The following is a 23,861-nucleotide window of genomic DNA, read 5'->3' as shown; positions in this document are numbered from 1 at the left end:
GTCCGGGCGTTTGGCTGCTGCTGTGCAAGGAAAAAAGTGCCTAGATAGTAATGACAGAGAGATTGCAGAGCGGAGGGCGCTGGCTCTGCCTTGTCTGGAAGTAATTCCACAGGTATATAGGGATTGTCCGTGCATTGAGCACCTTGCAGAACAGCAGCCTCGTTCATTGAAACATGCGGCGATGGCTTCGACTGCGTCTGTGCTGTTTCTGCTCGCTGTCGTGCTCAGCCCGCGCTAGTTTGGGCACTTGCTTTGTCTGTTCCCCTGGTTTCACAGGTCAGTGCTGTTTCTGTTTCCACTAAGGTAACGTTCACCTCTTCCCTGAAGAACTGGCATTATAATAAAACTGAAATGCCAAATATTTACATAAAGTTTTAAAAAAAAAAAAACCCCATAAATTTGAAGAGAGTGCTGTGCCTTGTTTAATTCAGCACTGCTAGGAGGCAGTGAGGATTACTCACTTGAGTAGGGCTTGCACGATTCGTCACCTGCTTTTCTTTTTTCAAGAAAATTACTTGACAGGATCCCTTTGAGGACCAAAGCTGGCCAAAACCTAGGCAGGAAAGGCGAGAATTTAATGTGACTTCTCCTGTGAGTAAAGCATATTTGGCTGTGTAAGGAGCCGCAGGATCCAAATGGGGCTTGGGGAACCCATCCTGTAAGGTGATGAGTTTCAGCTTGAAGAGTGTAAGTGGCAAGAAATGTGGATTGCTTTTTGCTTTTCTGATTTTCTCGGAGGCGTGTCAGACATGACTTGTAGCAAATAGAGGACTCCCTTTTCGGTGGTAGAGGTAATATCTATTATTACTGAAGCCGACACAGGGAGGTCTGGCCCTGCTGAAATCCCAGCTGCAAAACGGCTGTTAACTCCGAGGTGGCCAGGAGATTCCACCTGCTTCAGAGAGAGCCCTGCCCAAGTAAGGCCAATAAGTTTTGTTTGAGGACGACGATGACTTTGAATAGCACTGAGCAATGAGAAGCTCAGAAAAGGCAACTGCAGGGCTGGGAGGTGTCAGCCCCAGCACCCCACGTTGCAGGGATCCTGAATTTGCTTGCAGGGGGGTGGGGAGCGGCTGCTTCTTGGGTATTTATTTTCTTTTTCTCTTTGGTGTGTGTGGCCTTAGACAGAAATTTATGGCAGAGGTTGACCTCCTTTACAATCCCCGCGCAGCGCTCTAACTTTGGAGCGTTTGTCTGCTCTCTCCCGGGATAAACACCTGCAGTAAACTCCCTGAGAGACCTGGCTAGATGGGAGATTAATGTGGCTGTAATAGTGGAGCAGCGTTTGCAGCATTATGCCCTCTCCCCAGGTAGATGGATCTTTTCTGAGATGATACCAATTATTTATTGCTGAAACATCTGTTGATAACTGCAGCTGCCCTTGTTAAACAAAGCATATCATGGGGTCATAGACTATAGGGACCTAAAATCCTACCGCATGCTAGTTTTAGACTATTCACCGACACCCCCTGAAGTCCATTGGTTACCGTTGTCTTCAGTGTTTCATCCTGTGGTTGAAAATACTTTGTAAATGTTGTGCTGCCTTTCCCCGTGTGCTTTGAAGTATTATTTCATCTTCATCGGTAATTTATATTCCAGTGCCATTGTACCATGGGAAAAAGGGAAAACCTTTTTTGTTTTCCATTTAATTGTAGATAGACTGACATTTTGACCTGTATTATTAGTATTAGTCAAGAAAAGGGATTTTTTTTTCCCCTTCATCCATTCCCCCCCCCCCCCTCTTTTTTTTTAAATAAAATTTCAAGGCAGAGCAAAGGCTGCTTCAGTTCTTTGAATAAAAAGCTGGGGGGGAAAATGAGGCTGAAGAGAAGTGATTACAGTGTGATGAGGAAAGATAAAAGTCTGAGCAACTTTTTTCTTCTTTTTTTCTTGGCACGAAGGACAGAAGGATAATTTAATTCCCCGGAGGAAAAAAAATAAGTCTTTGTCTATTTATTGTTCAGAAAAACCTTTAAAATTTTTCATCTCTGTTTATTTTAATTTGCCATGCTTAGAATAAGCTCATAAACCGTAATTCATTACATTTAAAAAGTGCTTTGAGATCCATGAATGAAAGGCACTTCATTACCATAACACACTGGTGGTGTTACAGGGAGGCAGAGCTGGCTACCAGGGCTCACCATGAGGATGTTTTACTCTGAGAGTAGGCTGAAAAGCTCCATGAGACCAGCACAGTGAGTAAGCGGATTAGGCTTTGGCTTCAAGGGTTTGCCTTAGTGTTGCACTTCTTAAAGTGGGATACCCGTTGCTGGCGGCTGCACGCTAGTTTGACACATCAAGAAGGCAAAGCCACCTGCACCTGTGGCCTTTTAAAGTGCGGCTCTTTGCTTTTGCTGTGGGATGCTCATTACTTCTGCGTGCTGGCTGAAGCAGTAGGAAGGCATGGCAAAAACAGCTTGGGGGGGCAGGGGGTAGCGGCAAGCCAGGCTTTCCTCGGCGTGCTCTCGCTGCAGCCTCCGTTCAGTGGGAGCCACGCTGCTGCCGGAGCAGGGCTCAGGGCAGATTTTAGCAGTGTACGCAAACTTTTCTTCCCCCACCCCCCCACTATACGTAATTACCAAACCTTCCTAGGGATTTTAAGGCAACAGGTTTACTGTAATCCTTGAGGCAAACCAGCATTTCTGGTTTTACAAAATCTTTGCATCTTATAGAAGGTGGTGGGGTGGGGTTTTTTTAATTATTATTTCTATTTTTATTTTCTCTGCCGAGGATTCACCAACCAATACAAAGGCTACCCCAGTTCAACAAGCTCAGCCTACTGCTTTCCACATCTTCCTAGCAGGTTTTAAGAGAGCTTCCCTCTTGGTTGCCATCGGCTAGCAAACCAAGGCCATCCTGCAGCCCCGTCTCAGCCTGAATGCCCCTTTGGTGGGAATCTGTAGTAAAGCTTGAAGGGTGATAACCAACATCTGTATCCAAAGCAAAAACTGGGAAGCACTGGGATTTTGGTTTTTAAAAAATCAAAGCAAAATCAAGAACTGTAACAGCATCCTTGCTGACAGGTACAAATAAGGAGGGATTACTTTTTCCCTCTAAATACCACATGCGCTGTAGGGTTGGGACTGGGGCTGCAGATCCAAAAGGGAGGCTGCTGGGGGTTACCCTTCCTGCAGATCTTCGCTATCCCAAGGGATGGAAATAGCCTTACGCTCGGTGACCAGCCAATAGAGGGCAACATGCCCATGTCCACGTAGGCTTTGATCTCACAAACCCTGTTGTGGGTTTCGTTGAAGGACAACAATACGCGCACGCAGGTAGTTCTCTTGTGGGATGATTTGTGCCACTTAATATTGAAATTATTTTTTCGCCAGATCGGAGCCCGTTTGCCAACCCATTCTAATGATGTGAGGCTTTGCTTCATCTTGATCGTACGTATCAATAGTTCCTGCATCCAGGCTGAGGCATTTGGCTGTGGAGCGGGATCTGCTGGGATAGGTACAGTGCGAATCCAAAAGGAAAAGCCCCCAGGATTAGGGCTCCTGCGGGTCCCTCTGCACCCGCTGTGGGGAGCCGTGCAGGCTGACCCCGTGCTCCCTGCCGTGGATGAGGGAGCGCGGATCCGGGCCCTCCTGCGCAGAATTTCATGGGAGTTAATGGGAATATTGAAAAGAATAGAAAATAAGGCCCTGCAGCCCTTGCCTGGGCCTTGGCTAATTACGTGCTGATGGATTGCTATTAGGGAAATGGTTCTGAGGGACATGCCCTAACTACCCTTAGGTGTGTGTGTGGCACTTAAGAGCTGGGAGCCTTTGAAAAAGAACTAAAGAGGGGGCTGAGGATTTAGTTTTCTCCTCCTTCTAGCTGTTGGTGTGGTAACAGGAGAATTAAAGCCCTAAATCTGTAGCCCTGGGATCTTGGTTGTTCAGGCTGACCTTTTGCTACCTGCCTCATAAGAGCTCTTCTTGGGTGATCCTAGCGAAACAGAGAGTGACGTAAGGGAGAGCTGTGGCTGTGGGCTGGATATAGCCCGAGAGGGAACGCGTGGCACCCAGCCTCCCTTACGCTGCGCCATCCCTGACGCTTTGTAAATGAGAAGTGTCGGGAGATCGGGTGCGGGCAGGAGAGCTTCAGCTGGCCAGGGTGATCGCCCTGATGCTGCCAGCGTGCAACGCTGCGAAGCACGCAGTCTTCTGCTGCCTGTGTGGGAAAACTAAGTAGAATTTGCGTGGAGCAGCAAATAAAAAAAAATGCAAAGTCTGATCCTGGGTACCTGTAGTACTTGTCAGTTTGCTTTGCGCGCGGGTAGGATTTCTTCTTCTCAGATGCAGCTTCAGGGAGTGTTTCTTCCCTGGAAAAGACTTTAAATGTCTTATTACTGAGATTGCCATGTCGTGTTTTCCTTCCAAATTAAACTGCTTCTCAAATGGATTGATGTTTTGAGGACACAGATTTAGGAAAGAGACTCTTGGATTTTTAGCTTGTAGATTATTTTGGATTTTAGATTTATTTTAGATTATAATGGTCTTGATGCCACCCTCTCAGGCGGGTTCTGTCACTGGCACTTAGCTATTTTTAAGTATTAAAATATCCCCTTCAACATAGTATTTTAACGTACCACAGGGAATGGCCACAAATAGTTTATAAATTATCTAGAGCTTGAGCACAGCAGGACAGATCAGGACCACAGAATGTTTGTTGCACCTATCCTTGGTAATAATTGAGAACAGGCACTCCTGCAGATGACTGTGGTCCCCCAAATCCCTGCTGCCTTGTCAGATACGTGAGGCCCCCCGGAACTCCCCCTCGAGGCGCTTCCTCGGCACTCTAAAGGGTTCTGCTTCTGTCCTCGCCCCAAAACGCTGCTGTTCAGCAGCCCGAGCCGCCTGCTGCTGTCGTCCCTCCCGAGACCGCTCAAGGTCCTCACGCAGACGGTTCTCCCACTCGCCCCCACGGGTAGGTGCGCTCCCTTCCTTACCAGGACCCAGCGCTGAGAGCTCCAAGCCAACAGCAGCTTGGTCGGGGATGGTGCCTTCTCGGTTTCGTGTTGATGGGCTGTGGGAGGCCCCCTCCCTCCTGGAAGGGACGGAGCTGGTCCTGCCAGCGGGACTCTCCAGGCACCGGTCTGCTGGAGCTCTGCTTCCTGCAAACAGCGATGGCCCTCAGTTAGAGAGTAGAAGCCCGGGAGCAGCACATGGAACATCCCAATAGTGGTAAAATGAAATCAGTGGCAGGTTAAATAGCAAAAAAAGGGGGGCTGTTGAGAAAAGCAGGGGTTATTCTCGCTCTAGTACTTTCTCGGTGAAGGAAGATGTGGTCGGTTGTAAAAAACTGACCCATTCTCTGGTGTTTTGAGCCGCTAATAACAGACCTAATGCTGCTCCCACTGAATAAACACCCAACTCTCCATTACCTTCAAGGTGAATAACTTGAGCTAATTAACAGCTTCAGAAGCTCAAGCCATTAAATGGGGTTCTCCACCGCTCTGAGCAGAGAGGAAAGTGTCCAGGAGCTTCTTATTCTTCAGTCTGCAGCTATTTACTGTGTGACTTACTGTCCCGTGTTTCAAGCGTATCCATCTGCACCTTGCGGACGTGCTTTCTTCTGCCCATCGCAGAGGTGGTAGGAGGCTTAATTCCTTGTTATTTGCCGAGCGGGCTCTGACTGCCAGCTGAAAGGCGGAGATTGATAGAGAAGTCCCATGTGGTGACAGCAGCTTTGGTCTCTTGGAAAGACAGGCTTTGCTAACAGCGCGTGCGGTGAAAGGCTGAAAGATTTCAGCCAAATCCATCGGTGTTGTGATTCTGTGTTTAATCTGACAGGGGATGAACGTAAGGGGAAAGAAAACTGGACAATTTGTTAGGGTTCAGTGAAGTGCTAACTAGGAACGGCTCTTGGGAGAGAATGGAAGCACCTGGAAGTACGTGCCACTGAAACTCCTGCCCTGTGCACAGAATTAGAAATGCTTTGTTGACTGCTCTTGGTTTTGGGTTTGTGGGGTTTTTTTAAAGATTTTAAACCTCAACTGTAGTTACAAATGAAACAAAGACTGTAATGGTCTGAGACGAATGGATATAAGCTAACACAGAAATCCAGAGCGTCCGCAAAACTGCGGGGACACTCTGAAAATGAAACGATTCCTGCCCTTGCTTTCCAACCTCACCGCTTGCAGAGGCGTTTTTCCAAAGGGGACCCTCCCGAGCCCGCGGGCTGGGGTGGGGGGGTTGCCTCTGGGATCCTTGCTTTATAAAGAGGGCAGAGAGAGTGGATTAAATCAATATTTCATTTATTTAGGCTTGTAATTCCTCTTACATCAGCTGCCACATAAAGATTTTTCCCCTATTTTCTTCCCCTCCTCCTCATCCTCATTTACTATGCACCAATAATTTCCCTTTGACGCTTTCCTGCCAGTCCTAGTGCCAGATGGCCCCGGTTCTGAGCTTCTCCCCTCTCTTGGGAGCGGCCCCTATTGTCAATGCAGAGGAGGCGTCGTGGCTTTGAACCCAAAGCTGGGACCCAAACTTCAGTCCCGGCGTGAGGAGGAGCTAACCCACTAATGCAGGAAACCATGCAAACAGCACACCCTCCCACTCATCGCCATTAAGGGGGAAAAAACCCTTCACTAAAGGCTGTTTTGCATTTTCCCCAATGGTCCGTGTATAGAAATCTGGTGCAAATTTAATTCTCTCACCACCTGATTCCACTTCCCAGCCGCGAGGTTCCCTTTGTGTCACAAACTCAATTAGACGTATGCATTTCACATCATGGACACAGATGCGAAAACAAAGTGCGCACACGTACCTCGCTCTTTCTCTCTCTCTTTCTCTCCGTGTAGATGCGCCTACATCGCCTTTAAAGCGATAAAGAAAGTGAGTAAATCTGTTTAGGGCGCTAGCCCGCTATGCGGAACTAAGTGTCCGGTTGCGGCGAGCGGCGCAGAGTTTCTGATTGTGTTTGGGGTAGGCTGTGACATCTTGGAAGTCAATAGGGTTTCCCTGGGTCGGGGCTGGGTGACAGGGAAGCCGCTCCCCCGTTTCATTTCGGAGTGGCGCGGTTTGGGTGCGTGCCCAGCACGCCGGTGCATTAGCTGTAGGTGCTGAGGAATTTTCCAGCCACACGAGTTGGCAGGGAATGAAAGGAGCGGGTATTAATTTCTCAGCGTACCGCTCGGAACAGGGGGGACGTAATTGCAAAGATTGACATTGAACCGTGTTTCTGTGTGCCACACAGCATGCAGCCCTGCCTTTTAAAAAAAAAATAGCCGGGTTTCTCTCCCTGGCTTGACTTTTCTACATTTTGTGTCCATTTGGGTTTGGAGAGGGACACAAGAGGTTTCGGCATTGAGCGGAGAGTTAAATTATGCAGCTGCAAGACTGCCAAGCCCTTCAGAATAGGATGCTTCGTTTAGATTTTCCACAATGCTATTGAAGTGCTTATTTTCCTCCTGAAGAGACACAAACAGATGCAAACTTCTGTAAACACTTTAGAAATGAATTCAGTGAGTTTGGCCTCTCAGCAGTGCTCAATAGCTGACAGAAAAATGTCTAATTAGTGCAAGTGGAAATAATAGGGCCACTTGGATTCCTTCCATCCTCCTCCAAGTCTACTTTTCCTAGGAACTCAAAGGCCCTTTTGTTTGGTAGGTCACCCTCTCTCAGGCTTTTGTGCTCCGATCTATTAAAGGAAGAAGGGGAGGAAAAAAAAAAATAGATTAGGCGATGCTCTGTGCTTAAATATATGGCCTGTTGATGAGCATTTCGAATGGCTGGTTTGCAGTGTCAGTTTACAGGTGCTTGGAGAGGGGGATTCCTCCATTGTTGGCCGGCACAAGCGGAGTTGTGCGTGCCCGGCTCCAGGAATCCTTTTCAAGTGCTATCCTCTTAGAAAATCCAACTCAGGCTCAGGAGAAAAAAAAAAAAAAAAAAAAAAAAAAAAAAAAGGAAATTTTTACAAATCCGCCGCACTGAAGTGCAAACAAGCTAGCAAATGCTTGCAACAGATCGGTGCTGCAAGCCGGCCTTCGTGCCCTACGCTGTAGGCTCTTCTCCAAACGGTTTGACGTGGGCTTTCTCCTGCACGCCTCAGATGGTGGTTATGCTGCTCAAAATCAAGAACGAGTCTTGTTGTCAGGTTGTGGGGCTCGGAATTAAAAGCAAAGAGAATAGAAATGAAGCTGGGGAGGAGTCCAAGAAGCCTGAGCGCTGTCCAAAGCAGTTCGTGGTCATTGCTGGCTGGTCTGACTCCGCCTGTGCGTTTACACAAGGAAGGCAAGGGAAGGAGGCTGGTAGTAAGACAAAAATGGGAGATAGCCGCCAAACTTGATGTTTTAGTGGGGATTTGGACAAGGTTTTCTTGGCAGTCTCTCATCTTCTGATGGTGCCGTGGGGCCCGATCCTCCCTCCCCTGTGTTGCTTTTACTCTGTCGTGAGTGGAGTTACTCGCTGACACGAATGAGAAACGCGTCCTTTTTCTGAGGAGGCTTTGTATGGTTTGAGGTGTTTTCTGGTCTGTCTTTCCTCTTCTGATTGAGCACACCGCAAAGCAGTACTCAACCATTGCCAGCTCCCCGGTGTTCGAGCCAGGCCGGGCAGCAGGAAGCTGTGGTGCTCCGTAGGTACCAGTGAAGACCGGACAGGTCAGGGCACCCACGAAGCTCCGTAGCTGAAGAGATGGGTCTTTCCTTACAGCCAATGGCTATATTTCAGGCAGATGTTCCAGTGACACAACGACTGGATGCCATCCTCCCCATCCTGCGCGACAAACCTGTAAAAAGGGCATCGCCTGGATGTCAGCATGTGGAGCACCACCGGGCAGGAGTACCAACCCCTGCCCACCACGGGAAGGGGTTGGTTTTCGGCAGATGTCCCCAGGTCCACATGGACTTCTGCAACCACGATGAGGCTATGTGCCTCCTCGTGGCTGTCTTTGCTGGCCTCCTGTCTAGCCTGCTATCTCAGGAGCTCCGGCTGATTCCTCGTGTCGGTATGATGGCTCAACCGCTGTGGGAATCCAAGACTTAGTAGTCATTAAGGATGACCTGCAGGGGAAAAACGTCAGACTCCTGGCCTGTTTGCCTGTGTGGTGTACAAAGGAGCGGATGGCTTGAGCTCTATTGGGGACAACGGCTATAGTGACCATTTCCAGTCTTTCCCGACTCATGTCTCCCTTTTAAACTAATTGTTGTTACTGCTCGTAGTCTGTTGGGGGTGATTTAAATTCGTTAACAGACTGTAAAATTTTGCTGTTCCAAATACTTAACAACAACTAGAAAGACCAAAACAAAAATCAGGAGTGATATCTACGGCTCAAACAAAATAAACACCTGGAACCTTCCTAGTTTAAAAATGAAAATATGCTGAGCAATAGTCATAATTATAGGTTATAATAAATCCTATCTGATCACTGCCACAAAGACTTTCTCCATTATATAAATGCCTAGGAACATAAAGATTATAAGGGGAGTAGAAATGTTGAGAAAGCCTTTTAATTGCTAGTGAATATCTGCTTCTCGTAATGTTCAGTACTTCACTTGCTGTAAAACTGAGCAAATAGCTTAGGATTTGCAAATACCTTAGAGCAAATAGCTAAGGATATCCCGTCTGTTCTAAAATGGTACGTAGGCAGCACCGTTACGCAGAGGATTACTGAAGCTGACTATTTTTTGTAGGCAGTTCGCTGAGCCTTTGCGAGGTGAGTTTCTCCAAGGCTGCCCCATGGCACTGGTGTTACTTTCAGGTTTATTTGAAAGCCTCCATCATGGTCAAGGACTGCGTAACGGCAGCTGCTATTGTGTTCCTGATTGACCGGTTCCTGTATTGGATTGATGCCTCCAGCAAACTTCTTCAGATTGCCAAGGGTCTGCACAGGCTGCAGCCCGCCACGCCGATCGGTCCTCAGGTGCTCATCCGCCAGGCTCGCCTCTCCGTCAACACAGGTACCACTCCGTTTTCTCAGCTCAAGCCCAATTAGGGACTACTTGACTTTGAAGAAGACGCTTTGTCCCTTGCTGGGGATGACATGCTTACGGCCCCCGGTGCCATCTTTTCAAACGCGCAGCCCACTCCCAGCCCCCTTGAGCCCTCCCAGCTCCTCTCAGTAGCACAAAGGGGCTGGTATAAAGGGTTTCAGAGCCAAAAGCAGGAGAGAAAATTGTGAAAGGGTGTGGAAAATACTAATTGGAGCTTTTGTTCCTTAACAAATCTTCCCTGCTGGTTTCAAACAGGGATATCTGAATTGCTATACTTCTGACCAAGGGCCTTTAAAAAGTAAATTAGAATCCCAGCATTTTCTCTGCACTGTCCCAGCTGCTTTTTTTTTTTTTTTTTTATCACTGGGACCACTTGACTATGCAAACAATGCAGCTTACAACCCCTCGAGGGTAAACTGATTTTAAAAAAAAAAAAAAATTTCCATCATTTCTGTAACATGGACAACACCTGAAGGATTTTTAATGTATCTTCCCACTGTCCCTTTGGGGAGAAGAAAACAAAGCCAGACAAACCTGCTCTGAAAAACCCCATTGAGGAATATTTTATCTGCAGAAAAGAAAACTGTAAGTTCCCTGCATAGCCATTTTTACTCGTGGCTGCGGACTTCTCATGCTCCCGTTGCCTCGGTGTCGCGGTACTGGCACGCTCCGGTTGATGGGCTAGTTCAGCCAACACTTATCACTGCTTCACTGGCTGGAGCAGCCTTCTTGAATTCAGCCAGACAATTGAGACAAAAAGCAAGGTTCAGCATGAATCAAGCTGATCAAATGAGACCTTAAGGCGTCTCGTGCAGCCCATCAAGCCTGCCACGGGTGACTCCGGCCATGCGACAAAACCTCTGAGCCGTGTGACAGGGGGCTGAAAGGCAGAATCTGCACCTTGTGTTGCATGCTGCATCCTTTCTGTATATTTCTTGGCTAGATATTCTGTGCTTAAGATGGCTCTTAGAAGCGAGGTAGAGAGCGACGGGGAGACAGCATAGCCTGTGGCTACGCTTTCTGAGGTGGGACGTCAAGTCAGTTGGCTTTGAGGTGCATCTGCAGAGCTTCCCCTCCTGGTGAACTCCCCAGTGAGACCAAAAAAAGGGTTTCCAAAACCCGTGTTTCCTTGGGACAGAAACCAGCAGCTCTGTTGCTGAAGGGAGCAGGCTAGACTACTTTCTTCTGCAAGAGAAACAAGAGCAGGGAACCCCAACCGGTGGGGTGACCAGCAGCTCAGTGCCTGCCGCAGTCTTGTTGCCACCTCCCCTGCTCCGAATCCTGCAGCAGCCCAAGGCATGGGAAGGAGCGGAGGGAGAAATCAGTGCCTGGAGCCACCTGCCTACGCCACGGGGCTTGGGTTTACTCTAAAACCAACGCGCAGCCTCCGCCGTAAAGGAGAGGTATCTGTTGTTTTCTCCTTGCGGTGGGTTTACTGAAACCGCACCGTAAAACAGTATGCGCAGAAATTCAGCAGAAATAACCAGAGCTTGACTTGAGGAAGACTTGCTCACATTTTGAGATTAAGGACTCTTCCAGGAGCGTGTAGTGTGTTAAGTAAAACAGATATATACGTAATTCCATTTTACTGGGCAACCGCATATTACAGAATGTAGTGCATGTGCATTTATGACTACTGACAGCAACAAATCTATGTGCAGGTGATATTAGTATGTATCAGGTTAAATATCATACGGCTTCTCGATGAGATTTTATTGAAGCAAGTGTCTGGCTAGAAACAGTTGCCTCATCAGCGTTTTCTGCACTATTTGTTGTATATGTGAACTAGCCTGTGTCAAAGAGATTCCTGAGCAGGTAGCACCTGCAGCACATACTTAACTGGAAAGTTTAATTTAAGTGCAGACATGCTGACAGTGCTGGGAAGAAGAGTACAATTTGCAGGGGCTTTTGCTGATGAATATTTTTGTTCGCTTCATGCCACATGATACATTTTTATATTCATTTTCTATCTTCTTGTTACTTTATTTTTAATCAGGTAAACTGTTAAAAGCTGAATATATCCTAAGCAGCCTTATTAATGACAGTGGAGCAACAGGTACGTATATATTTCTTTTCCCATTTCATAGTTGCTGTTTTGGTGGGATTTTTGATACTAATTTTACACAAGCTTCAAATACAGCCAGTCTGACCTCAGTAATGACTCCTGGCATCACGTTTCTCTTTTCTTCACCATTCTTTGCTAAAATGTGGAAACCACAACTTTTGTTTTGAAATTTCCATAACTCATCCTTGTATATCTTCATTTGGGTGGGAAAATATTCTGGATTAACAGCCTTTCTATTAATTTCTCTGCCCAGAGAATTTTAACATGTGGACCAATTGCAAGCAATTGACTGATCTAGAAAAGACAACTCCCCCTTCCAAAGTCCAGATTGTTAGAGTAATGCTTATCCTCCAAATTCACACTGATCCTATGAACTAAATGAGTACTTCATTCTAGACCTGTAGCAGACTGCAGTGCGATTTTTTAGTATCTTTTGGGGTTAAGAAAAAAAAGAGAGCGAGTCCTGGTTCTTACCGCACTTTATTGCTGGGTAGATGTACAAAACTGTAAAAATGGGACCATTCCTTAATGCATGGTGATGTTTGTAGAAATTACTTTTTTTTTTTTTTCTTCCCCTTCTTTTCTGTCAAACGACTATACTGCTGGTCGTGTGGCTTGTTTCAGATCTGGAGGGCTGTGTAGGATTTCTAATGGTAAGAATTCATTAATTTTGACAGATGTCCATAACTGTTATTTAGTTAAGTTTTTGAGACAATGTATTTTAGGGTTTTAGATCTGTTCTCCATTTTCTCAGCCTTCAGGGTTTATTTAGTCAATACCTTCAGGTTTCTCTACAACCATGAAACTTAGGAAATTTAAGAAGCCTGTTCTGCGTTTTGTTGGTTTGTTTTTCACGTGAAACTGAGATTCTCATACAAGGAGGGCCTTCATGCAAGAGGGCTTTAAGCAAGATACCAGCTATCACTATTGAAGTCAAAACTGGCTGTGCAAAACACTGCATTTCATCTCTCCTGGGATTATGCTTTTCTTTTAAGATTATTTTCGTTATATTCAATGATAATACTTGTTTGTTTAACATTGAAGATGTGTTGTTGAACAGATGCTTCATGCTGAGAATTGGAGTGAAATGTTCGCAATACTTGGGAAAGCTTAGTGATTTTATTTCACATTCTCTTCTGAAATCCGATACAGATTTGATAACGAAAGACTGTGTGTAACTAATCGTACTGTGTTGATGTGAAAACTTTTGTTTTAATCTTCATGAGATACCGCTATCTGAAAGAAAACATGTTTTGCCAATGGTTAAAAGTATTTTGCTCTGCTGTATATGCTGGTGACAACAAAGGTAGCCCATATTGAATCCTTTTGACTGTTTTTAGTGCAACTCTCTACAAAGTTTATATACAACGACTGTTTGTTACTTCACAGAAGAGAGATACCTTTCACTTTTTAGATTGTTTTTATGCTCTGTATAGCTGTCACTCAAGCTACACACCCATATAGCTGTCTACTTACATTCCTTAAGGCACTGTCACTTTGTCATCTATCTGACTGTAAGTCCTGACTCAAACCAGCTGAATTCAGTGGGGAAAATCCTGGCAATTTACTGGGATTTAGGTTACCCTCAGAGGCTTAAAATGACAGCAGCGTTTTTCATTCTCTACTGAGTTTTTTCCACTCTTTCTGCAGGTACCTGGCGATACGCTAAGGAAAGCGATAGGATTCTCGTTCAGTCAGTCTGCTTACAAATCAGAGGACAGATTCTGCAAAAGCTTGGTAAGGCTTTTTTCTATAAACGTCTGCTCAAGGTTTTCCCCTGGTTTTTGTTTGTTTTTTTTTTTTTCTTTGCAGTCAAGCTTTAAAATGGTACGTTTGGCATATGTCAGAGTTTCAGCTTGTGTAGAACACCTGCCTGATGCCCGTAACACAGCCACAGAAGATGAGTTGTACGCCCATCTGTTCACAGCAAGGTCCTAGAGCCATGTACCAAGCAACCGCATTTGAGAAATTACCGTTTTATTACTAATCTTAGCAGAAATCGAGGAGAATTCTGAAATGTTGCTCCCTTTTTCCCTGTGCTACTCCATGTTTGCTAACAATTTTCCCAAATTTGCTGTTCCCAAAGGCATGCAGTAGTTTCTTACGGGTACATCACAGCAATTTCCTCTCTCAAGACAAGAAAATCCCCTGTTTTCAGCATGATGGGCTTCTGTATTCAGGGCTTGCTGCTTGAGGCCAGCAGCCTTAGTTTTATGCTTTTGATGTGACCTTTCATTTTCCATGACTGTTGAGCTGAAGTCTTTTATGAGCATAAAAACTGTGTTTATGCACAGCCGAAAGCTAAAGGAAACTAACAAATGTTCAGTGTCACCAAAGCAAAAAATGCCATGGTGTGGTTTTATACTGTTTTGAGGGCTCCTGATTCAAGGAGGTGTAAAACAAACTGTTGAAAGCCATCTGTAGCAGTAATCTGCTTAGTGACTATTTTTCTGATTTAATTTTTTCAGGGATGTGGTATGAGGCAGCAGAGTTGATTTGGGCTTCAGTTGTGGGATATTTCAAACTTCCTCAACCAGATAAAAAGGTAGCGTTTCCTTTTTGCTCTGGATATCCTTGCCAATCTAACAGTCATTCCAGATAAGCTTTTGTTCATGTCAGAAAAGTCTTTTAGCGATAATGTTTCAATTACGCACCTCAGACAAGGTTAACATGCAGGACAAATACTCTAGCCAAAGTCTGTCTCGCACATTGTTTCCGCATGCATACACAGGCTTATGGACACCTTTTTTCCTGCAGGGGAATGAAAGTAATACTTTTCATTAAGCAGAATCATCTGAAGTGACCCATCACCTAGGATGTCACAGGTGCCTCTGACAAGGATAGACTAATCCCAGAATGCAGCCATAGATTTTATTTATTTATTAGGACTAAGGCTAATTTTTTTTTTTTTTCCTAGTAACCAAGCATGCCCATTTGCTGAGCTGCACTACACTGTCTGTTGTGGTTGATGGGTGTTCCCCAGCACTGCAGCATCTGAACACCTTGCAACAGCTACCGTATCTATCTTTAACACCTTGGTGAGGCTTGGCCGCCTTAATCTTCCCGCTGTAGATGAAGCAACAGTCACGCCATGTGTCCGTAGCTAAACGGGAATGCGAACCTAAGTCTTGCAAGTCCTAGGGTGATGCTTTAAGGAGTTTTGTAATTGTACCCCAGCATAAGATACACCACAAAACCAGACCTCGTCACCTCTCCTCTGCCATACCTTAAAGCTTGACCTCAAGCTCAGAACATTTCTGTGGGAGCAAAGATGAATTTTGCGGAAAGCATACAGATACTTCCTGGCTTTCTTAACTATTTAGCTGGGCAGAGCCTTAGCTAGCACGTATAGATCAAGTCTTCCAGAGAGACAGACAATTAGCAAGTTCATAGATCTATATGTTACATGTTCATCTCTTAATTTTTCAATTGTTTCTGTAGAACCAATTAAAAAATAGCAAAAATAACGCAATTATATCAACACCAAGAACTCTTGACTTTTGTCCAACTCTGTTTATTGTTTTTTTAAACAGTGTAACAAGCTGGGGAAGCGTGTTAAAAAAGGTGCTTGTTTTCTTAGGCTGTGCGTGATGAGCATTTATTACTTCTATCATCTCTCTAGACATCTTCACCATGGATTTTTCAGAAAGACTGGGATCAACTGGCCAGTTCTTAAACATGATTTTTGGCTTTCTTTGGTCTTTTCCGAAAAACAGTGGTAAACCAGATTGAGTCCTTTTTCAGATATGATTAGCCAAGGGCTTAATGCAGCTTTTGGTGGTATCGGGAGACTTCACTTTCATTGTCACAAACAACACCTTGGGAAAATGCAGTGCTGTTTAAGTTGAAACCTAGAGCTAGTAGTGATAGGGATAGCTGCCGCTCATGAAAACTCATATGTATCCACCAGGCTACATTTTCTGCAAGTTGAAATTCATAAAACGCTACCAAGCTGACGTCTCTGAATTTCTTAGCAGTGCTTCTCTTTGGATCTTGTTTGTTTGCTTCGGGGGTTTTTTTTGGTATGTTCTACACAGAACCTACTTTATTGTGAGCAGTAAAATACAGAATGCAAGGGGAAAAACACTGTGATAATTTTGCGTTTTTCTTTTCTAGGGAATTGCTACTTCCTTGGGTATTATGGCAGACATCTTTGCTTCCATGAATGAGAAGGATTATGTCCGTTTTAAAGCCAATGGTGACATTGACCTGGTAAGACTTGGTTTGGTATTTGCGTGTGTAGATTCTTCAGACGGCCCGTACGTTGTCCCAGATTCACCCACACTTTGTTCTTCCTCTACTTCCTTTCCTGTACTGAGAGGGCTGAAGAAAATTCCATTGCTCCTGGTGAAAAACTTCATTAGAACCTAGATGGAAGAATGCCTTGCTTCAGGAAAAAGAACACGTTAAGAGTATTTAAAGAGTGTGTATGTCTGTGTAATATATAGAATATTTATAGGGTCAAAGAGCGCGACACACTGATGGTAAACCTGAGCAAAAAGGCTCCTGCAGAAACAGACCTGGCTGCTGCTGTTTAAGATATGATGTCCCGCTCTAGCAAGACTCGAAGGTCTCGGAGAGCTCAGGGAACCTACAACAGACAAGAAACAAACCCCAAGCTGCCTTTCTTCTATCTAACAGGGTTGCTTGCCAGGTAGACCCATCTCTTTGAAAAGCAAGCCTTTGAGATGAGGTTTTCCCTCTTGTTTTTTTTCATTTCACTAGAGCCTTCTCCGAGAGTTCAGTCATCGCTTATTATCTGCTGCTGAGGCCTGCAAACTAGCGGCAGCCTACAGCCAGTACACGCCGCTGTTTGTCCTCACAGCCGTGGTAAGTATTAGTCTTCATTCTGAAAGTCCTATTTGTATAAGAGAAGAGTCCAGGCTGTTAAATTGGGCTCTAATCTGGCTTTCAAACATCGCATCGTGCAGGGTTTTGTGTCTGTGTTGTGGGTACGATGCTGTATGTTGCTCTGAACTCCAATCAGAAGCTAAGCAGATGGGTGGAAAGCAGTATCTGTCCATAGAGTGAGGATGGGCTTGAAAGCCCATCTAGGAATGCTGCTTCTCGTTTTCCTATGTGTTAAAGGAAAAAGAGCAAGATTATTCCCTCCAGGAAACACAGCAGCAGGCAGTTAGAGCTGACATTTGCTTCAAATTGTAAAAGGGAAAAACACGAATTTTTTCCTCCCTTTATTTATCTCTGACAGAGGTCCAGGTTTTTAATTCCTTCATTCCTCTTTCATCCCCTCCCAGAACATTCGTGGGGTGTGTTTGCTGTCCTATAGTCACTCCAAGGACTGTCCCCCAGAAAAGAGAAAGTTCTACTTGTCCGAAGCCAAAGAATCCTTTGAGATTGGCCTCCTCACCAAGAACGATAAGAGTCCCGTCACCAGCAAGCAGGAGCTCCACAGTTTTATTAAAGCGGCTTTCTGCCTCACGACCGTGCATCGATGGCTCTATGGGGAGAGTGAGAAACTCCGTGAGGTGAGTCAGCTGTGCAGAGAAGCCATGGGAAAACTGCATTCATACAGCGCTGCGTTTACAGAAGAGGAAGAGAAAGGAACGCTTGCCAGAGAGATCATGTCTCTGATCACATCCGTGAAGGAGCGCCTGCAAGTGGAAAGCTTCCCTAATTCTGATGCCAGGTCTTACGTTCCGGACAGTTATAAGGGCACAGTGGAAAAACCTATCCTGCAAGGGGAAGCCAGCTTTGAGAAAATCCTTGCCGTGCATTCTCAGCATCATCTGTCAGTGTGTCAAGTGTTTGAAAACACTTGCAGGATTCGTAAAACCGCACCAGAAGAAACCCAGGCGGGAGCCTGTATCACAACCTTAAGAACAGAAACCAAAAACACAGACACTGTGTGTGCTACTGAAGAAATGGTGTACCAGAGGAAAGGTGCTGCGAAAACGCTGAGTTCGCCAACAGCAGGATGTAGCTCAGAGAGACTCAGTGGCCAAAGAAATAAATATGTTGGTTCTGATGTGATAATTTCCTTCGATGAAGAGATTAAGCCCTTAGAAATAGAAATCAATGGTGAAAACGGTGTTTTCAGCAGATGGCAAAATAGGAGGGAAACGACTACTTCAGAGAGCTCTTGGTGCAAGCTGTCAAAATCAAGTTCCTCTTCCAGCTGGGAGGAACTAAATGGTAATAGCGGCAAAGAGTCTCCCAGGGAAGGGCAGCAGCAGGAAAAGGGCTCAGCAGAGGAGCAGTGTTGCACAACAGAATCTGATGAAAATGGTCAAGCTGCAGACTTGCCCTCGTTACCTCCCAGAGCCTGGCATCCTTCTCCTCTACCTGGGAGGCTGGTAGAGAAGGCGTCACTTTGTGGAGAAGAGCTGCGGGAGGGAAGACACCGTGGAAAGTGCTCTTCAGAAAAGAAAGCAGGGGAGGTGAACAGTGCGGTTCCTTCCCTCTCCACCCCTTACTCTGTTCCTACCAGGCCAGAGGAGGAAGAGGAGGAGAAGTCCTTCTCCTGGGCGGAGCTGGGCTGCAGGACCAAGGACAGCAGGCCCCGGAGCCGGTTTGTGCGGGTCCCCCCAGAAGGAGAAACTGCAGATAGCACAGAGGATCCCTCGTCTGACGCACGTCCCCCCACAAATGGGGGTGCTTCTGTACTATCAACGAGCATCGAGCCGAAAATGGCCAGCGACTCCTCGGTGCGTGACTGGCTGCGGAAATCTGCCGTGGTGGGAAACAGATCTCTCAAAGTGCCTGAAGTTGACACCCAAGCAGAAACCACAGATGATGCTGAATTTGATTTCGTCAGTGTTGGAGACTTAGTAAACAATTCTCCTACGGCGTCTGTTCCAGAGCATCAATCAACTCCCAGCGCACCAACAGCTTTGCCCTCGGGGGGAATGTTATCCATAACTGAGCGTTTTGACTGTGCCACTACTGAAGAAGATGAAGAAAAGTCTCAGGACGTGGTCAGCGGCAAGAGACAATCCAGTTCGTCTCTGAGTTCATGGTACAAATCAGTGCAGATGCCCAAGAGTTCTCCTGAAGGTTCATTTCTGAACCCAAGGGGAAGTGGTCTTACCTTCACGCCTGGGAGAACGAAGGAAGAAATCCTCGACACTCGATTTCTGAGGGACGATGATTACATGCAGCTTCTGGCAGGGGTAGAACATAATTGGCTGGTCCAGAGACTGATGCCTACTGGAATTTTCAAGGCTAAACAGCTTCATAAAGCATACTGTAAGTTTCCACGCAGCGACTGGCATTTTCACGCAGTGGCAGGTGCTCCCCCACAGAGAACAGTCTTGACTGCGTGTTTAAAGTAGTGATTATTAATCTAATCATAAATAGCAGCCATATATTAATATGCAGACACTTGATCAATATACCAAGAAATACAAAAGCTAGGAGCAGCACTACTATAGGCTGCCTCATTGAGCTCATTAAGTAAAACCCACTTTAGGGTTCATCCCATCTTGCATGTCTCAAGCCTGTTGAGCAATTTGTTGTCCTTAATGTAAAATATCCAACTCTGCACCTACGTACCTCTTAGCATACATTTTATAGCCCCGTACTTTAGTTTTAGAGGAGCCTGGATATCCTCTCTCCTGGGTGCTGGTTATTTCAGCCCTTAGCACAGGCAGTCCTATGGAATTGTCCATTCTACTTGTGGTGTTTTCTTTTTGCAGCTGCTCTTCTTTTAAAATACTCAAAGAAATCAGGCCTCTGGACAGGCCAAGAAACGGCTGTATTCGTTGGGGACTACCTGAACGTGGCAAAGGAAGGCAAACAGAGAAGCGCATTTTGGATACACTTCCTGCACCAAGAAGAAAGCTTGGGAAGGTATTGACCAAACCAATTTCTGAAATGTTTATCAATGCTATTTCTGTGTAAGTATGAATGAAAACTGTCTGGTAAGGTTAGTCTTACAGCTGTGATTCAGCTAGTCCAGTGCCTTGTTAGACAGTAGCTTTTAGGAAGTATTTTCAGAAGACAGTACAGGTTTTTACTTGGACAAGCATGGAAATCGGTCTCAGTGGGAGAAGATTGTTTCTTGAGTCTTTTTCAATCTTTGGTTAGACTTTGACTGATTTTCTGTAGCAAGAATGTTTTATGGCTTTCCCAAATCTCTTGGGCATTTTGGCAATCTTTCCCATCGCTGCATGTAACTCTCTACTTTTTAATTTCTGGGAAGAAAAAGCTACCTCACTGTTGTCTTATAACAGCCATGTTAGTGTATGTTTGCTCGTGACAACTCTTAGGCCTGACTTTAACTTTGTCTGTGCTGGGATAATCTCATGCACGCTTAAATATTGCTTCCTTTTTATTTGACCTCTAGCTTTGCATTAGAGAATTAGCGAAACATTATATATATTTTTAATATATATCTTGCAATGCCTATAGGCAGAAAGGTGTTTCACTTGCTTTAATCTCAGCAGCAGGTTTATGCAATGAATGCATCTGCTCTGAAAGCAGGATTAAAATCACTTATTTGCTTCATAAAGGCCTCTGCACCAGGAGAGCCCTGCTAACTGCTAATGTCAGGTTTTGGGTTGTTATTAGAAGTAGCTTATGAATTATTATGGATTAAGAACAGTATTTTAAGTACCTCTGAGTCAGGTCTTCCTTCGGAGTCAGGAAGAGTTGACTTTAAACATTGCGGTGTTACGAAACCCCCGTCCTAGGGTTTGATTGATCAGTACAGCATTTTATGCCTGTAAGGCTATAAAAGAAAAAACCCACAACTTTAATCACTGCCATTTTAAACGCATCACCAACAGATGACTTTGCTTCTGAACAGCCAAGCTCTGCTTCGTAGTGATGTCTCTGTATCACAAGTAGGGCTTCCCAAGTGCAGTCTGCTGCAAATCTGGCTACGCCAAACACTTCTCTTTTTGTTTAGGTATGTTGGGAAAGAATATAAAGAAGAAAAAGGACTACTTCATCATTTCAGTGACGTGGAACGGCAAATGACTGCCCAGTACTATGTGACGGAATTCAACAAAAGGCTGTATGAGCAAAAGGTCCCTACCCAAATCTTTTATATCCCGTCTGCAGTACTCCTGGTAAGAACTGTCTTCTAAGCAATACAAAGGAATTGATGGGAATAATGTCTTAAGTCAATTCTGATTTTAAAATACTAGCAGTTAAGCCACCTCTAGATGACATGCTGGCATGCATAGAGCCAGGGAGGAAGGTGCAGCAAAGTCACAAGAAGTACTCTCCCTCTCCCTCGAATGGGTTGAAAAAACAAGGAGCTCGAAGCTAAAAGTTTCAAGAAAAAGCACTTTGGGGTTAGTCTCTTTAAGCAACAAAAACCAGCTGCTAAAATGCCCAGCACTCAACCAAAGCAGCAGCCACTTTTGATCGTGGGAGAGGCTCGTTTGCCCGCTCAGTTCTGAGCACATGGAGTTTGAGGGGGCTGCCTTAGGCATGCCCTCAAGTCTTAACGCACGGATCATACTGGCCTTGTGTGTTTCAGATAACTGTAGCCAGGACAGCTCTTGCTTCTGCCCTCTTTCTTCTGCTTGACGGTTGTGAGGACAGCGTGCAAAGCTGTGAGACAAATGGCCCTGCTGTGCCAGCCTGATTGTTAGAGGCAGGAGCCGCGTCTGGGTAACCTGGCACAGAGGTTAAAGCTGACATCCAGCCCCCAGCGGGAAAGTAAAGGATCTGTTCTTTATTCTTATGCTTAACTTTCCATTTGACTTGTGTGTCAAATAGGGAGAGCTACTTTCCACAGTACAGCGCTGAACTCACTGTTTCATTATGAGTAGTATATGATAGCATGCGATGCATATTACTGTTTCTGTTAGCCTTTCTGGCACTGGATCTGGCTCTATGCCACCCCCTAATAAGGCCTAATGAGAGTCTGGCATCGGTACTTACAAGTCTCTGAACATAGAAATGACTTAAAAAAAAAAAAAAAAAAGCCACACACCCCAAAACCCTCCTACTAGTTATTTACACACTGAAGAAAGACCAGGTGCAGGTTTACCCAAACCTTTTCAGCTTTCTAGCTTTTTCTGTAGACATAGCCTCCTGAAAGAAGTTTCCTATTTGGACTAACTAGGTATTTCTAGAATTCGTTGCTTGCAGAGTTTGCCCTGTCAGGCTGACTGTGTGTTGAATCTTGTACCACCCTTTGTTCTAGCTAAATGTGAGCTCCTCATCTAGACAGCTTGTGTTTTGAATCAGCAGTGGGTTAACATGAAGACTTTTTCCATCCATCTTATGATGGAAAGTTCTAGGAGGAAAGAACAAGACTTCAGTTAGAGGAGCTTTAGCGTCCTTGTTTTCACATCTCTGCTTGCATGACACTCGTTAACACTCTCTTTTCAGATACTGGAAGACAGAACTATAAAAGGATGTGTGAGCGTGGAGCCCTACATCCTTGGGGAGTTTGTGAAGCTGTCCAACAACACGAAGGTAGTAAAGAAGGAGTACAAAGCCACAGAGTACGGTCTGGCCTACGGCCATTTCTCCTACGAGTTCTCCAAGGGAACAGACGTCGTCGTTGATCTGCAAGGTTTGTATTACAGTGGACTTCATTTCTTGCGTGTCCTCTCATGTTGCAGAACATGGTATATAAAGGACGTACTGCCTCTAGATGACGTAAAGCGAGGGAGGGATGTGCAGGTATGTTTCTGCCTTGAGCAGTGCTCTCGTTTTCCGCTGCGTCACAGCAAGAGCATGTAAGCTGCGTGCTCCCAAGCATCATGCCGTGGAGTGATCTGTGTCTGATTAGACTAAAGCTGGTCTGCAAGGATGTGGGTTGTGGGACCATCTAAAGCAGAACCACTAAGAGAGGCAGTGGGTTTTGTCATGCTTCTTCCTTTCTAAAATTGGCAAGCCTAAAAAAAAGATCCCCTATATTCAGCTACGGGTCCCCTATTCTCAGTGGAGAATTGAGCTCTGTGATTAAGAGCCTGGGACTCGGGGCTTTCAGACTCAACCTTTAGCACGCAGGTGTCCTTGGGATATTAATTTCATTAAATACTCATTACATACCTCTTCGGGTTCTGCTTTTGCTGATGTAGGCGCAAACTGGGAATCGCTGAAGTGACATTATGAAGGCATGGGCTGTGCCAAGCAGACAGTCCTGAGTACAGTAATACAAAGGCTGTGATGTTTGATACCAAGATGTATCCTTTCTTCCACAGGTTGGGTGACGGGTAATGGGAAAGGTCTCATCTACCTCACCGACCCCCAGATTCATTCTCTTCATAGCAAAGATGTTTCACGCTCCAACTTCGGGAAGAAGGGAATTTATTACTTCTTCAACAATCAACACGTGGAGTGCAATGAAATCTGTCGCTGCCTTTCTTTAACAAGACCCTCAGTAGAGCTGCCAGCGTAGACTCGCACAAGACAAGTCACACAAAGAATGGCCCATAAGTTGGACAGTATTTTATCCTACACACCTTTAGGAGCGGATTGTCTTTGTGTGAACAGAGCCACCAAGACGCTAACCATGTGAGTTGGGTCAGTTGTTACCTGCATGAGTTTGGCAAGTTCTGGTCTTTGCATCCCGGCTGGTAATACCATGTTACCGTCTTGTGTAACCTCTGAACCTCATGTTGTTATAGCCATCTGTAAGAATTAACAGAAGAACATAAGAGCAAGAAAACAGCCTCCCAAATTCAGCTAGAGTTGTACTACAAGACTGCATAAACCTCTAATCCGTTCAGACCCAGTAAGGACACTAGGCACTGTCTGCTCTTTGGAAATAGGATGAAAGATGGAGTGAGACAGAAGTGGAGAGTTGTATTTCAACCATTTGTAAAATTTTCAAACGCTTGTATAAAAATGCTTCAGGGAACAAATGGCAGTGTTTTGGTTTGCTTCAAAAATAACAAGTTTCTTTCAGAGGTGTGTATGTATGTATATGTGCCTATGTGACCA

The 23,861-nt window shown here is 45.3% G+C and overlaps 1 protein-coding gene across 1 annotated transcript in view; it reads left to right on the top strand.

Annotated features, from left to right (window-relative positions):
* The window catches only part of ALPK1 (alpha kinase 1), a 28,805-nt gene extending 5,489 nt beyond the window's left edge, over positions 1-23,316 (top strand). Inside the window, exons 3-13 of the mRNA XM_009486913.2 lie at positions 9,694-9,892; positions 11,922-11,981; positions 13,641-13,727; positions 14,459-14,535; positions 16,107-16,202; positions 16,716-16,820; positions 17,246-19,196; positions 19,646-19,799; positions 20,860-21,022; positions 22,299-22,485; positions 23,120-23,316. Of these exons, the coding sequence (XP_009485188.2) occupies positions 9,694-9,892; positions 11,922-11,981; positions 13,641-13,727; positions 14,459-14,535; positions 16,107-16,202; positions 16,716-16,820; positions 17,246-19,196; positions 19,646-19,799; positions 20,860-21,022; positions 22,299-22,485; positions 23,120-23,316 (3,276 nt within the window). The remainder of the gene's footprint in view (positions 1-9,693; positions 9,893-11,921; positions 11,982-13,640; positions 13,728-14,458; positions 14,536-16,106; positions 16,203-16,715; positions 16,821-17,245; positions 19,197-19,645; positions 19,800-20,859; positions 21,023-22,298; positions 22,486-23,119) is intronic.
* Positions 23,317-23,861: the final 545 nt, after the last annotated feature.

Source organism: Pelecanus crispus, chromosome 4 (assembly GCF_030463565.1).
Source record: "Pelecanus crispus isolate bPelCri1 chromosome 4, bPelCri1.pri, whole genome shotgun sequence".
NCBI classification, from domain to species: Eukaryota; Metazoa; Chordata; class Aves; order Pelecaniformes; family Pelecanidae; genus Pelecanus; species Pelecanus crispus.
The sequence above is the reverse complement of the archived record's forward strand: the minus strand, read 5'-3'. Positions and strand labels throughout refer to the sequence as shown.